This window comes from Xiphias gladius, chromosome 18 (assembly GCF_016859285.1).
Source record: "Xiphias gladius isolate SHS-SW01 ecotype Sanya breed wild chromosome 18, ASM1685928v1, whole genome shotgun sequence".
In the NCBI taxonomy this organism is placed as follows: domain Eukaryota; kingdom Metazoa; phylum Chordata; class Actinopteri; order Istiophoriformes; family Xiphiidae; genus Xiphias; species Xiphias gladius.
Genome location: NC_053417.1, coordinates 3,780,412 through 3,795,512, shown reverse-complemented (window position 1 = coordinate 3,795,512; position 15,101 = coordinate 3,780,412). Strand labels below are relative to the sequence as shown.

The 15,101-nt window shown below is 42.8% G+C and overlaps 1 protein-coding gene across 1 annotated transcript in view; it reads left to right on the top strand.

The window, feature by feature from the left end:
• Positions 1-15,101, top strand: part of arfgef2 (ADP-ribosylation factor guanine nucleotide-exchange factor 2 (brefeldin A-inhibited)) — a 28,019-nt gene that overhangs the window by 4,785 nt on the left and 8,133 nt on the right. The window contains exons 5-29 of the mRNA XM_040152710.1: positions 931-1,110; positions 2,211-2,523; positions 2,704-2,856; positions 2,983-3,110; positions 4,438-4,571; positions 5,220-5,454; positions 5,635-5,734; positions 6,957-7,096; positions 7,416-7,524; positions 7,619-7,808; positions 7,971-8,082; positions 8,174-8,379; positions 8,581-8,665; positions 9,663-9,834; positions 10,071-10,222; positions 10,331-10,459; positions 10,686-10,844; positions 11,949-12,096; positions 12,351-12,447; positions 12,590-12,630; positions 12,718-12,887; positions 13,794-13,945; positions 14,184-14,356; positions 14,524-14,684; positions 14,852-14,982. Coding sequence (XP_040008644.1) covers positions 931-1,110; positions 2,211-2,523; positions 2,704-2,856; positions 2,983-3,110; positions 4,438-4,571; positions 5,220-5,454; positions 5,635-5,734; positions 6,957-7,096; positions 7,416-7,524; positions 7,619-7,808; positions 7,971-8,082; positions 8,174-8,379; positions 8,581-8,665; positions 9,663-9,834; positions 10,071-10,222; positions 10,331-10,459; positions 10,686-10,844; positions 11,949-12,096; positions 12,351-12,447; positions 12,590-12,630; positions 12,718-12,887; positions 13,794-13,945; positions 14,184-14,356; positions 14,524-14,684; positions 14,852-14,982 — 3,770 coding nt within the window. The remainder of the gene's footprint in view (positions 1-930; positions 1,111-2,210; positions 2,524-2,703; positions 2,857-2,982; positions 3,111-4,437; positions 4,572-5,219; positions 5,455-5,634; positions 5,735-6,956; positions 7,097-7,415; positions 7,525-7,618; positions 7,809-7,970; positions 8,083-8,173; positions 8,380-8,580; positions 8,666-9,662; positions 9,835-10,070; positions 10,223-10,330; positions 10,460-10,685; positions 10,845-11,948; positions 12,097-12,350; positions 12,448-12,589; positions 12,631-12,717; positions 12,888-13,793; positions 13,946-14,183; positions 14,357-14,523; positions 14,685-14,851; positions 14,983-15,101) is intronic.

Genomic DNA, 15,101 nt, shown 5'->3' with positions numbered 1-15,101 from the left:
TGTTATATTTGTTCTTAGTGAGAAGTCTATTAAAGTTATATAATATTGGACATTTAAATAAAATTACGCACATCTTTGCCTTGCCATATCTTTTTGTGTGTCTTAATCACATTGTCAGCCACTTCAACCTGTCATTTAATATTTGAGTCCTACGATCACACAAAATTTTCTGGCTTTAAATAAAGGCACATTCTGTTACAAAGCCACCTTTGCATCCTATCCACCACTTCTGTGATTGTGGCCAGGCTCATCCAACCATGAATTTTTGGTAGTACTATTTTTGTAAAAAAATGGACTTGAAGGGTTTAGACTAACATCCTTCACTTATTGCGTTTTTATGAACGTACGAAAGCTTCAAAGATAAATTTCACACCTCTTTTTTTCAGGTTTCAGAAGAGCTATAGCAGAATTAAAAAGTGGCTTGATAGTCTGCTTTGTGTATGTAGCAGGTATGATTCACAGCTGCTGCGTATTCCTCATAGTTAATGAAATACACATCCTGGTTGGTTGGAAAGGGCAAAGTCTCGCCTGTGCGAAGCACACAGTATTATCACTGTTGACAAAAGATTTATAGGACGGATTATCAACATTAGTTTGGCTTACATTCACTACTGAAGGGCACAAGAATGTCAGTGCAGTCAGTGTACACTGACTAATGCAAATTGGCTTGGACACTAAATAATAATAAAATGAATCTGCCTTGAATATATTGTTGAAAAATTTAATTTCTTTCATTTTGAAAATGTAATCATCTTTTTTACTAACAGCAAAATTGAAAGCGAGTTGAATTATGAGAACTATACGTATCTGTAGCTCTATCGTGCCCCAGAAGTAGGGAAGTCAAGTGGTGATTCAGCAGGTGCAGCTGCCGCATCTTCGTAACAAGACATCCTGTGTGATAACGCTTGACTTCCTTTTATCTCTGTCCAGGCCCTGCTGACTGCAGTGACCTCCCCGCACATCGAGATTCACGAGGGCACGGTGCTCCTCACTGTCAGGACCTGCTACAACATCTACCTGGCCAGCCGCAACCTCATCAACCAGACCACCGCTAAGGCCACGCTCACACAGATGCTCAACGTTATCTTCACACGCATGGAAAACCAGGCTGTTAGTTTAGCTTATTATTCACTGCTGTGCCACACCTATCCAAACAACTGATGTTGTTGTTGTTGTCGTTGTTTGGCAAAACATAGGAAAATTAATGTGACCTCCAATTTCCATGAAAGGCCCAAAAAAGGGCTTGAGTACATTTGAACGTGTGATACAACTGATCAAAAAAAAAAACAAGCCTCATGAGTTTTTTTTTTTTTTTTTTTGACTGCACAAAAGCAGCAACATGAGGAAGAAGGCCAAGCTTTGACAATGACTATATGCTTTATGCTGTGGATGTGAACGTCACCGACAGTTGCCAGGAAAATGCCGTAAAGCCAGGCACTTCCAGGATTTGCACCATGTGTATACGTCACTGGGGTTCAGAATTAGCTTCTCCACGATGCTCAGCCATGTCAGTTTGCTGCACTTGCGCAACCTCTCGTTAAAAACGTACCCTTCCGAATCATGACAGCCCCAGCCGCAGCGACGGCCTTGTGTCAGCAATACCCATGTAGCCATGCCATGTCCACCTTTTCACAGCTACAGCCACAGCATGTCTCCGTCACAGCCGTGGCAGCACCAGGCACGGCAAATAGCCAATGTTAATTCTTTAACATTAGTTGCAAAGATACAGACTTGCAGCCAAGAGCCTTCTGTGACCATGATATATTTTCAGCCACTACCCCAGCACAACATTTATCACTAACGCCACTACATTTACACCCTACAGTGGCAAAGCAACTAACCTAGCTAACTTTAACCAGTAAAAAAATAAAAAAATTACTCTCTAGTTAGCTAACTATAAAAATTAAATACATTAACCACTAGCTTGACATGTCTGCTGAAGTTTTCCAAAAGTCTTACCTGATATACACCAATTGCTATGAATTCATCTAAATTACGTTTCAGTGCTCAACCTACATACAACCCCATAACCATCAGAGAGTCTGAATTTGGGATATGAATAGTCTGTGTATTATGATAAACTGTTTATTTTCCTGCCGTTTTTATTTAAGTTCTGCCGGATTTGTGCCAGGCAGACCCAAACAGTTGCGTTTCCTTGTATAAAACAATCCCTCTACATGGCTCCTCTTCTCCTTCTCCTGCCCGAACAGGCTCTGGAGGCTCAGGAGCAGGAGAAGGACCGGCTGCGACCGCCCCAGCAGAACCCATCTCCGGTCCCAGGTAATCAGAGGTCTGGCTCCCCCTGGTCTGACCGGACGCCCACCCCGGAGCCCCAGAGCTCCCCATCCCCGGCAGCCAGTACTCCAGACCTCACTACCACCAACACCACCAGCTCCACACCCCCACCGCCAGCCCCTGACCTGGACCAGGACCAACTGCCAGACACACCATCAATCAATGGAGAACCTGAGGGCGGCACTGCTCCGACGAATGGAGGAAAGGAACAGGTCACACCATCAAGAGGTATGTATCAAATTGGGCTCACAGTTTACAGTTAAAATTTAAATCCCAATTCAACCCTGACTTGAAAGTCTTTCTATTCGTTTTTCCTCTAAATCTGTCAAGAGAGTCTGAAGGTGTAACTCTGGATTTTGCAGCTTTCATGTTTTAGCTTCTTTAATCTCCCTCACTCTTCATATTCAGTGTTTGAAGATGAAGGTGCGGAGACGCCTCCCACAGCAACACAGCCAGCTGAGGAGGGGGACAAACCAGAGAGCAGTCCAAATCCAGCCGAGTCAGTGACGACTGAAGGGGAGGAGGCAGAGCAACAACCAACAGAGATACACAGTGGAACAGGTCAGAACTGACTTGTTTTACTTACCATCTCTCATTCTGCTAAATGTCAATACACTTGCCGACAACAGTGTTTTTTACTTTTCCTGGTTGTGACCTCTGAAATGCCCATTGTGGCCTCTCCTCCAGGAGGTGAGCAACCAGCCCACCCTGTCACTGAGCAGACAGAGGTGGCCCCCCCCAGAGTCAGAGCAGAGGGCCAGCAGATGAACGGCATTATTGAGGACCGCTCCTCTGTTTCCTCCACAGATATGCTGGTGAGCCCTGTTAAGAACGTTGGTTTTTAATCAGTAACATGCTGATAAAAAGTATTTAACATTCTATCGAAACATGCTTGTAGTTGCATAAATCTGTCGTGGTTTAAGTATGAAATCAATTGTGAATTGGATGGTTAAACATGTGAATGGCAGTCCTTCTTCAGTGTCCTGACGTGACTCATGCCTTCACATCAGCTTAAAGTGTCGGGAGCTGCCAAACAGGAGCAAAAAATAACTGGCCATAGCAAAGCAATGATGTAGAGAAGAATAGCAATTTTCTTCACGTTTGAAGTTCTCAAACAACAAAAATGTATTGATAAAAGGACCTTCTGCCCCTCCACAGGAGAATTTATGCAATATTTACACTGGTCTCTCTGCTTTGTGCCACCTTTTCACCCATAAATCCTGGGTTTGGTTATTTTGTTGAAAACAAATCTGTGTTCTTGTGACCACAGAGCAGAAACCAACTAACTATCTACATGTGATTAGAGGAGGAGATAAAAACAACTCTGCTCATAGAAAGCACTGATGGATGCTGATTCGATGGGGCAGTCATATTAAACAGGATGGGCATCTGACATTAGAGTCAAAAGTCAAGTCAAAAGCTGAGACTCTTCGCAGGTTTAACAGTCACCTGAATCATGCTGATCACATTCTTTATCCTCAACTGCTGAACTGATCTCCACTAAACTAGCTTCAGATTAAAGTTTAGGGAATTTGTTTCAAGAATTGGGGAGTGTTTTACTCTTCCATGCTGTAGACACTTGCATGTTGTGTGCTCGAATGCCGTCATACATGCGTTCGTATGCAGGCAGCGCCACTGAAGATAGGTTTTGCACATGTCAGACGTGGCCTGAAAAAATACTTCCTTGTGTAGAACTATTCTACTTCTTTGATTTTTATCAAGCAAAACTGAACATCAACACCGTTTAGTTCCTGCCATCAGTCACACTGAGTGGAAGAGCCAAGGCAAGTTGAAGATTTGTAATGGTTAGAGAGTGTGCCAGGTCCTCTTATGTAAATATGGTGGAAAAGTAGAAAGTAATGATATGCAGACTGTGCTGAGTAAAGTAAAATGAGAAACATTTATAGGGAGCCTGTTTGCCCTGTTGGTAAGATTGTTGAGCTACACAGACAGTGAGATAACTCTTGATTCCAACCTCCGGTCCAAAGGACACGTCTGGAGCTCTGCCACAAGCTTCCATCAATACTGAAGTGTCCTGTGACACAGAAACAGTTTTGGGCTTTGCAATTCAGAGGTCTCGCTTCGTTTTTTAATGCAGATGTGTCATATTAGAATGGGATTGACTTTCTTCATCCGTCTCAGGATGCTGAGGCCCTGCAGGGACCCCACAGTGCTGCCCGATTCTCTCACATCCTGCAGAAAGATGCCTTTCTGGTGTTCCGCTCGCTGTGCAAACTCTCCATGAAGCCCCTCGCTGATGGACCTCCAGACCCAAAGTGACCTTTTTTCTTCTTCTCTTTATGTGTTAATCCCTACCTCAGACTGCACAATATCTTGCATAACCGGTTAACCATGTCGTGTCAGTTAGTCACACCTCTTCTTACATCATACCCTGAAGATATTTTCTGTAACGTCTTAACATCCTAATCTAAAATCATTTCATCTGATGATTACCTCTGTGGTAACACAGAACATGAATCGTAAATCATCAGCACTCCTGCATGCTATGGTTTGCCAGAATAAACACACTTGCCTTCAGCTCACGCACGGTGCTTCATCTCAGTCTCCACAGCTCAGCTTTCCCTTTTCCGACCGGGTTTGGCCTTGTCATCTCTAGTTCCTGTAACATTAGACCCTGGGCCAGCCAGTATGAATGGGTCAGAGTAAACTGAGACACGGAAGAAGCTCGCAGAGAAGTCAGTCTAGCCTACATTAGATACCATGCTGAAACGCCATTATACCCAAGTATTGTTTGTTCTCCTCAACTCAGACTAAACTGTGGAACCCTATTTATAGGACATTAAGGCACAGGGATTTCTACTGAGCATGCTGCTATACCTGCCTCTTAAATGTCTTTGTGTATTGCTTTATATTTAAACTGGGGACAGCATTACTGAAGGCCACACAATTCCTCTCCTCTGCAGGTCCCACGAGTTGCGGTCGAAAATTGTCTCCCTGCAGCTGCTGCTCTCTGTGCTGCAGGGCGCCGGACCAGTGTTTCGCACTCACGAGATGTTCGTCAACGCCATCAAACAGTATTTGTGCGTGGCGCTTTCCAAAAATGGTGTCTCCTCTGTGCCTGAGGTCTTTGAGCTCTCCCTGGCCATCTTCCTTACCCTGCTCTCCCACTTCAAGGTCCACCTGAAGATGCAGATTGAGGTACAGAAAGCAGCCAGTACAGGCCAGTGTCATCTGAGTTGAGTCAGCTGGTCTGGCAAATCTGAGACCGGATAGGGAAATGTGTACCCGTAGTTGTGACATTTTAGACTGGTATGGCGTGTTTGCTTTAAATGTCAGTTATCTGCTGACATTTATCTCCTTTTGTCCACCTTGCCTCAGGTGTTTTTTCGGGAGATTTTTCTGACCATCCTGGAGACGTCAACCAGCTCCTTTGAGCACAAGTGGATGGTTATCCAGACACTAACACGTATCTGTGCAGGTACAAATCCACCGATACAAGTTTTCAACAAGAGCTAAAACTGACAGTGCACAAATATAGAGTAACGAGACATTGGGACTCTCGTTTGCTCACATGCTGTATTTAAAGCATTTTGCTTGATATTCATTAATTCATCCATGCAGATGGCAGAAATGAAATTTGTAAATATGAGGGAGAGGATAGTTGGTCTGATGATTTTTCTTTTCTGCACCGCTGGGGTAAAAAAAAAAATCACTTTTACAGACTCGTCTGATACCAGATATCCTCAACAACTTAAAATCATCTAATTCACAGTGACTCATATTTTATTAAACAGATTTTTTTTTCTTTGAGCAAAGGAGATAATACTTGTGTCAGAATTTTATTCCGGTGATCTTAATAAGACAAAACAAGATGTATTTAATCCCCCTGTGTAAACTTTTGCTTCTGAATCCTTTCCGTTAATCTGACTCCATTAGATTCAGACTTCTGTGTTGGAAGTGTTCAAGGAATCTTACTAGGTCCGACTTAGTAAGTTTCTGACACGTAAAATTGTGACTGACACGTAAAATTGACATCACATTTACAAAATTAGGTGCATGACTTTGAGACTTAATTCTTCCAGTTGTAGCTGCGTGTCATATCTTCCCATGACTATGCTGTAGTTGTAACTACTGACAATGATCAAATCATGGATGTTCTTTTGCTTTAGTAGCATCAGTCACATGCACACCATGAGCACGGTGGTTACATAAGAAACTTGTCTGCAGCGGGCCGTAACAATTTGTGACAGAAAAAGTAGCCAATAAATAGATGTCTCAGAAGATTCAAAAAAGGCTTTTGGTAGGTGTTGGTCGATAGAGACGTCCAGCTGCTCGTGCGTCATCCTGCCAGGTTATCTTTTCACCTAGTGCCACTTGGAGCGATTCTGCTGTTGTTATTTCAGTCGGCAGTGATACATTGAACTCAAAAGTCTTGAAATAAGTGTTATTGTTGCGTGGTCAGGTTTTGGTAAAGGTGGCCCAGACTTTGAGCAGTTGCCTTTAAATTCTTATCAGGAAAACCCTGAGCATGGATTTGGAAAATGCTGCAAGTCAAGTCATTAATTTTAAATGCTGATCACTACAGCCAACAGTGTATTATCACCCTGTTGTATCTAAAGGAATTTACTTACTCAGTATCGTTTAAAAATGTCCTGCTTTTGGAAGGATATGCAGTTTTGTAACACATTCCTTTCCTACAGATGCCCAGTGTGTGGTTGACATCTATGTGAACTACGATTGTGACCTGAATGCCGCAAACATCTTTGAGCGCCTTGTCAACGACCTGTCTAAGATTGCTCAGGGCAGGAGTGGTCAGGAGCTTGGGATGACTCCTCTGCAGGTACACACTCAGGGATTCAGTCTCATTATGATCCATATTGTAAGGATCAACACCACAGCATCACAAGTTTGGATGAAATAGGTTCTCTTTCTGGTGAGGGACAGACAAGAACTCCTCAGTGTTTCAGTTTATATTTTGGATCCTAGTTATAAGCTGTTCCCTAAATACATAATTAAATTATAAGCACCTACTTGTAATGTGGTCAGGGGTGAGGCAGGTCCCGTCTGGCCATAGTTTCTAAAGTCATGTTTTGTTTGTAACAACCCTTCCATGTCTAAGTGTGTGTAAATTAACTTGGATGGCTCTATAATATCCACAGGAGCTGAGTCTACGTAAAAAGGGTTTGGAGTGTCTGGTTTCCATCCTCAAATGTATGGTGGAGTGGAGCAAAGACATGTATGTCAATCCAAACCTGCAAGCTAACCTGGGTAAGTGTGTAGAGGACAGTCAATATGTGAACAATGCACAGGAGATGTGAAGGTCTAAACGTATAATCATTGTGCGCGTGTGATGTGTTTGCAGGCCAGGAGCATCCGTCTGATACTGAGGGAGGAGAGTTGAAGCTCCCAGAGCAGCTGGTTGGACGTCGGGATAGCATCAGCTCGCTGGACTCTACCGTCTCCTCCAGCGTCCCAGTTTCCCAGGCGGACCACCCGGAGCAGTACGAGGTCATCAAACAGCAGAAGGACATCATCGAGCATGGCATCGAACTGTGAGCCTTTTTTCTCAGACTGGTTAGGATTTACATCAGGATTAGTTAGGATCAGACTTTATTGATGGAAAAGTCACTGAGTGTGGAAGATTTGCACTTTTATATTGTTAGTTCTTGTTTAGAGAAGATGAGCATAGATTTGTTTCTCCGTTCTTTCCCTAGCTTCAACAAGAAGCCGAAGCGAGGTATCCAGTACCTGCAGGACCAGGGCATGTTGGGTTCCACAGCTGAGGACATCGCCCAGTTCCTACACCAAGAGGACAGGCTGGACACAGTGAGGGATTACCAGCGTTAAATTACACAACAATGTATTCTCAAGCAACAAGCAAGTATATTCAGGTTAGTAATTTCTTCTGCATCCACAGACCCAGGTGGGAGAGTTCCTGGGCGAGAACATTAAGTTCAACAAAGAAGTGATGTACTGCTACGTGGACCAGCTGGACTTCTGTGGGCGGGACTTTGTCTCAGCGCTCAGAGCGTTCCTGGAAGGCTTCAGGCTGCCTGGTGAGGCTCAGAAGATTGACAGGCTGATGGAGAAGTTTGCTGCTCGATACCTGGAGTGTAACCAGGGGTAAGGCTTCACCTTTACTGGTAATATATATCTCCTATTAAAATATAGCGGCTCGCAGAGATTTATTAATGCTTGTGAAATTGCACCAGAGTTGCGTTTTATTATCTTTAATTACAAAATTTTTGGTTTGATTAAAAGCAAACAAAAGATAAGACCAGTGCAGCTGCTAACTGTTGCCCTGATATGCATCTTCTTTTGCAGACAGACTCTGTTTGCCAGTGCAGACACTGCCTACGTGCTGGCATACTCCATCATTATGCTCACCACAGACCTGCACAGTCCTCAGGTGAGAACTCTGGATTGTTTTGTTTCTGCAACCCTTCTTTAGGCACCTGAGAATCACATTGCAGTTTTTGTTATTTACTAAAAAATCACAGGGTCACAAGGTTTTATGCAGCTGAAATGGAAGAAAAGCAGCATCGCTGAAAAGTTGTGTGTTTTGGCTCATGCAAAATGTATTTTAAGGCATTCAGACCAAAAACAGCCCTGCATTAAGAAAAAAAAATGCTAGGGGCGGCATTAGTTGGGGTGTGTTGTTTCCGGTACTGATGAAATATGATCTAGGAAGTCCAGTTTGAATAAGAAATCCATGAGCTTGAAAAAGCTAAAAAAAAAACCCACCGCACACTTCAAAAACACTGCACAGCGGTTTTTAACACTTGGTGACAGGATTTTACAACTCAAGAAAGTTATCAAATGTGTTAGTCGCCCCACTGCCTCAATGCAGCGGCTCCATTCTAATGGATGAGGGGAATGCTCAGGCCTGTATCTGATTCAACGCAGCCCCTTGACAAATAGCTGCTGCACCTGATTTATCACTGCTGTCAGATGACTGTGACAGAGAAAATTGCGTTTGAAATTTAAAATATGGGAAAAGCAGGTGTGAAATATTTGACTCTGTGACACACAGACTGTGGCCAGGGAGAAGTGAGAGAGAGCAACAAAGAGAAAGATGGGAATATGGCATCAGACAATGAAACACTATGGTGACAGAAGAAAGGCATATTGCAGTAAATACTCTTCCGGTTCCCATCAGTGGCTTTCTGCTTAATTATATTTTTTCTTGTCTTTCAATGGCTCAACATGTCCAGTCCAGTAGAATATCCAATAATGCTAGGCAATATTAGTCATCTTATGTGTGTTTGTTAATTCACACATATGCAATGCGTGAATAACTTGACAGGAAATGTTTTCTCTTGTGTCCCCTATTGTGTCCCATTCAACTCCCAATTCCTCCCTTTTTATGAATCACTGTCTTTCTCAATTTTTCTTCATGTACGTAGGTGAAGAACAAGATGACAAAGGAGCAGTACATCAAGATGAACCGCGGTATTAATGACAGTAAGGATCTGCCTGAAGAATATCTCTCTTCCATATACGATGAGATCGCAGGCAAGAAGATTGCCATGAAGGAGAGCAAAGAGTTTTCAATCACCCCAAAGTCCACCAAGCAGAGTGAGTACTTGTCATTTCATACACATTTTGTAAGGATCACTCTCTCAAATAAAACCTTTTTCACTGAAGTTTGTTGTTAGAACTGTATGTCACACACCGGCTGGTTTGAAAAAAAAAAAAAAAAAAAAGAAAGCAGCAGTACACTATTGATGTATCACTTTAGTGTTCTCTAGGCTCAGCGTCGCCCTGACACGTTTCACTGTCTGCTGAAAAACACATTTATGTCCTCCCTCCAGGTGTGGCCAGCGAGAAGCAGCGTCGTCTGCTGTACAACTTGGAGATGGAGCAGATGGCGAAGACTGCGAAAGCTCTGATGGAGGCCGTCAGCCACGCTCAGGCGCCCTTCTTCAGTGCTACACACCTGGAACATGTCAGGCCTATGTTCAAGGTACGGTGTCAGAGAAACCTTAAGTCTTCATTTTCTAAGTTAAGAGTTGGAGTTGAGAAGACCTGAAGCCGAATTAAGGACAATGGTTCCAATTTCTTTGTGTTCTAGTTGGCATGGACGCCCTTGCTGGCAGCGTTCAGTGTGGGACTGCAGGACTGTGATGACCCAGAGGTGGCCTCACTGTGTCTGGAGGGCATTCGATGTGCCATCAGGATCGCCTGCATCTTCAACATGCAGGTCTGGTGAAGTTTTACACACTAAATACGCCAAAGTTTTGTAACTCTAAACAGCTGCTGCACTTGGTTTCTCTTTGATTCTTGCTAGTGTCCATTAAGACATACCTTATGTTCATGTTCGCTCTCAGCTAGTCACACGATACATCAGCTGTGTTTCATTTTTAAACCGACTCAGTGTTCCTAGTGACCAAACCAGACTATGTAGTAACTGGCGTGTCTGTCGGTAGTTGGAGCGAGATGCGTATGTCCAGGCCTTGGCCAGATTCACCCTGCTGACGGCCAGTTCCAGCATCACAGAGATGAAGCAGAAGAACATCGACACCATCAAGACCCTGATCACTGTGGCTCACACGGATGGAAACTACCTGGGCAACTCCTGGCATGAGGTAAGAAAAGAAAGTATTATTGAATCTAAAAAAAACTTCATTTGTAAATGAGTGATGGAATGCAGATAACTTGCACATATAATTGTAAGTATCTTAAAATGGGAGAAGGTGAGAAGTGAATCCATTAATGTCTGAGTTATTGTTGTGTTGTATTTTTAAGCTGTCAAAAGACTATTTCAAGCAGTTATTTATCAAATGTCTCCTAGAAGGAATTCACTCCTAACTGGCCAAAAAAATTATCAAAGTGATGCATTGTTTTTGGTCCTACTTTACGACCAAGTTAGAAAATGACTGTTATTTGTGCTGATATTTTGGAGAGCTCCAGAGAAACAAGCTCACTCAAATTGTGGGTTTGTTCATTCATTTGTTCATTATTTATTTAGTTATTTATTTATGTATTTATTTAAAATTAGAAAAGGGGATTGGATAGGCTGACTAGTATCTGTCACACAACAAATTATCTACTATTTAAATTCGTACATATGTTTATTTTTAAGCCACGCAACAGAAATTACCAGTGTTTACTTATAGCCCACTGCAAATTAATTATTAGTAGATATCATTGTGACATATGAGCTGTTCATTTATTTTAGCATATATAACCTAGATAGCTTAGTCACTTATTTTAATTTTATTAATTCAAATTAACACACAAAAACATACAAAATTGTGCTGCTTTCCACACGTTGAATCTTACCGCTGTTAAATATTTCAAACTGCACCTGTCAGAGAACTGCAATACGGCATCATAATTTCTACTGTGCTGCTGACGTCACTATCTCTTGTAGGAGTAGTTCTTCTCAGTATAGGAAGCCTCATAAATGACTTCTCTGAAGTAGGAATGCTTTTAATCTTAGGTTAACTTTCATTGCAAATCTGAGATGCTTGATAAATGTAGGCCCAGGTATTATGTTTTTGCTACACAGGGAAAATGCCACAACCTGTAGAGTTCAATAATATAAATGCAAATTTATGATCAGCGTCGAGAGGATATTTTTCATAGAAACTTGATCCAACCTGTTCTCATTTCATCACAGCAGTTCTATAATTAATAAAACATTCAACCTCTTGAGGTTATTTGTGGTTTATGTCTGTCTGTGGTAGATCCTGAGGTGTATCAGTCAGCTGGAGCTTGCCCAGTTGATCGGCACCGGGGTAAAGACACGCTACATCTCAGGGGTGGTCCGGGACAAGGAGGCTGGCATCAAGGGCTTACCCTCTGGCACTGAGGAGTTCATGCCCCTGGGGCTGGGTAGGAGACACATACACACGCAACATAACTTGTACTCTCAATTTAACCCCGAACACAGGATGTCCAATATTAACTCCAAAGAAGCCATTGTTTAATGCAAATACAATGGGTGTCATTCTGAAAATAATTAATTACATATAACGCTCATTCTGCATTAAAGCCTTGTTCAGTGTGCTATTAAAAGTCAGATAAATTTGTGGTGTGTGTCTGATACTGTATACATTAGTTTGTGGTAAATATGTTTGGTGTTGCAGGTAACCTGGTGGGAAGTCAGGACAAGAGACAGATGGCTCATATCCAGGAGTCAGTGGGAGAGACCAGCTCTCAGAGCGTGGTGGTAGCTGTGGACAGGTGAGACAAAATACTCATGAGGGTGCCCAGACACAGAACATCAATAGCATAATAAATGCGTGATCTGTCCAGTATGTGTCCTTGATGATCAATGAATCTTTATGTTCCCTACAAATGCTAAACCTGCTTTTTATATTTTCAGGATCTTCACTGGTTCCACCAGACTAGATGGAAATGCAATTGGTGAGTGTGTCGTTCTTCGCTCTTCCGTACAGTATCTCTGTGCATCTTAAAAAGTAAGAGAAGTGTTCACGGTTTAATCGTTTCCAGTGGACTTTGTGCGGTGGTTGTGTGCGGTGTCTATGGATGAGCTGGCCTCAGCACACCAGCCCAGGATGTTCAGCTTGCAAAAGATTGTGGAAATTTCGTACTACAACATGAACCGCATCAGGCTGCAGTGGTCTCGAATTTGGCAGGTCATAGGAGACCACTTCAACAAGGTCAGTGGACCAAAGTTTGTGTTTTGAAAATGTACCACCTAAAATATTCTTTATCAGGCAGGAGTGTGAGCTACAGCCTCATGTGTTTTAGTGAGGAGTGGTGTGGCAGACAGAAGTGGTATTACAAGGTGTTCTTTTGGTGGTGCTCCCTGCCACTCTGTGCACTTAGTGTTGTCCTGTAGCGCCCCCTTGAGGACTCAGGGTTTTTACCGCTAGAAGGGCTTTAGAAGGCTCTTTAATTATGCCTACTAGGGTTAGTTGCACGATCCAGGTGTGGCACGCTCATTTATTTTAATGTACTTAAAGTAGGACAGGTTTTGGGCCTGAAGTTGTATGTTTATGTTGTAATCTGTGTAGCATTTTAGCGTCTTTTAGCTTTTTGCATTGGTTTCATCGCCTGCAACTTTGCTGTTCTGGTTCAGTCTCACTGCTTTGATCAATGTTGTTTTCAGCAGCAGCAGCAGGCAGCTGTTTTCAGCGAAAGAGTTCTGATAAAGCCACTGTCCACTACCTTCCCAGCACCAAACAGCAGACAGACAAATTTAGCTACTAGCTAGTGAACATATCAGAGCATTTAGTGGCTAAAGAGCCAGATATTTTCCTCAGGAGCTTGACTAGACAAAAACAGAGCTAAAAGGAAAGTAAATATTAGAAATATCTTCACCAGGGGGCCAGAAAGAAACCTCAAGCTGAATCCTAATGTTGCTCTCTAACTTCTGGATGTTTAAATTAGTGACTGTTATCTAACACATTAGCCATATCAACTATTAGTTATTGTTATGTTTACAACTTCTTGTAGTGCCCCTAGGTGGCCAAAAAAATCAATGAATGCAGGTTTAAACATGAGTATGCAGTACACAAACTGACCAAACTGAGCTCCACTGATGACTATTGTATCTCTTATAGGTGGGCTGTAACCCCAATGAGGATGTAGCCATTTTTGCCGTGGACTCACTGAGACAGCTCTCCATGAAGTTCTTGGAGAAAGGAGAGCTGGCCAATTTCCGCTTCCAGAAGGACTTCCTCAGGCCATTTGAGCACATCATGAAGAAGAACAGGTAGATAATATTGCATTATCTGGCTAACATGAGAGATTGTTCTTTCTCAGTACAAAAGTGGCCCGTGGATTCTTATAGAAACAAAGTTACAGGGTCATAGGAGAAAGAATGGGTAGAAGTAGTGGGGAACAAACGGGTTATATACACTAGATATATGGAACAGAATGGAGTTTTTTCAGTAAAATGCTGTGTACATTTAAGTGGGATGTTTATTTGATGTTATACACCATGTTAACAGGTCTCCCACTATCAGAGACATGGTGATCAGGTGTGTGGCTCAGATGGTAAACTCTCAAGCAGCCAACATCCGTTCAGGTTGGAAGAACATCTTCTCAGTGTTTCACCAGGCAGCCTCTGATCATGATGAGACCATAGTGGAGCTTGCCTTCCAGACCACTGGCCACATTGTCAGTGAGTATGACTGCAGCTGTCTCCTGGTGGCAGGGATTGTGGCTCAGAGAATTAATAATAGGAGAGATTTAAGAACCCCTGAACCAATCCAACAACAAATCAAAAAAGCAACTAGTTTATTCTTGTTTTCTTACTTTCTGTCTTTCTCTTCATAACTCCCCCTTCAGTGAAAACTTTCCAGAAGCACTTTGCAGCTGCTATAGATTCATTCCAAGATGCAGTGAAGTGCTTGTCAGAGTTTGTGTGCAACGCAGCGTTTCCTGACACCAGCATGGAGGCTATCAGACTCATACGGCACTGTGCCAAATACGTCTCAGAAAGGCCACAGGTAGGAACTGCTGCCCTGTGACAATACTCGTTCAATAAAAAGGCAAATGATTGACAAAATAATGCCATTTATTTATTGTTTCTCAAATTGCACTATTTGGTTTCTTCAAAAATAATGACATAAATGTTCCACTTTATGGCTTTCTGTCCTGTTGTGTCTGTGTCCAGGCCCTGAGGGAATACACCAGTGATGACATGAATGTTGCCCCAGGTGATCGGGTGTGGGTTCGTGGCTGGTTTCCCATTCTGTTTGAGCTTTCTTGTATCATCAACCGCTGCAAGCTGGATGTCCGGACCAGGTAGACAAACAGCTCAGCGTGGAGTCTCTCTCAAACTGTCATTTCACTGCAGTGACTAGTTTCAGTTTTGAGCACACCGTTACAGTAGCTACACCTTTTGAGCTGCAGGGACGTATTCC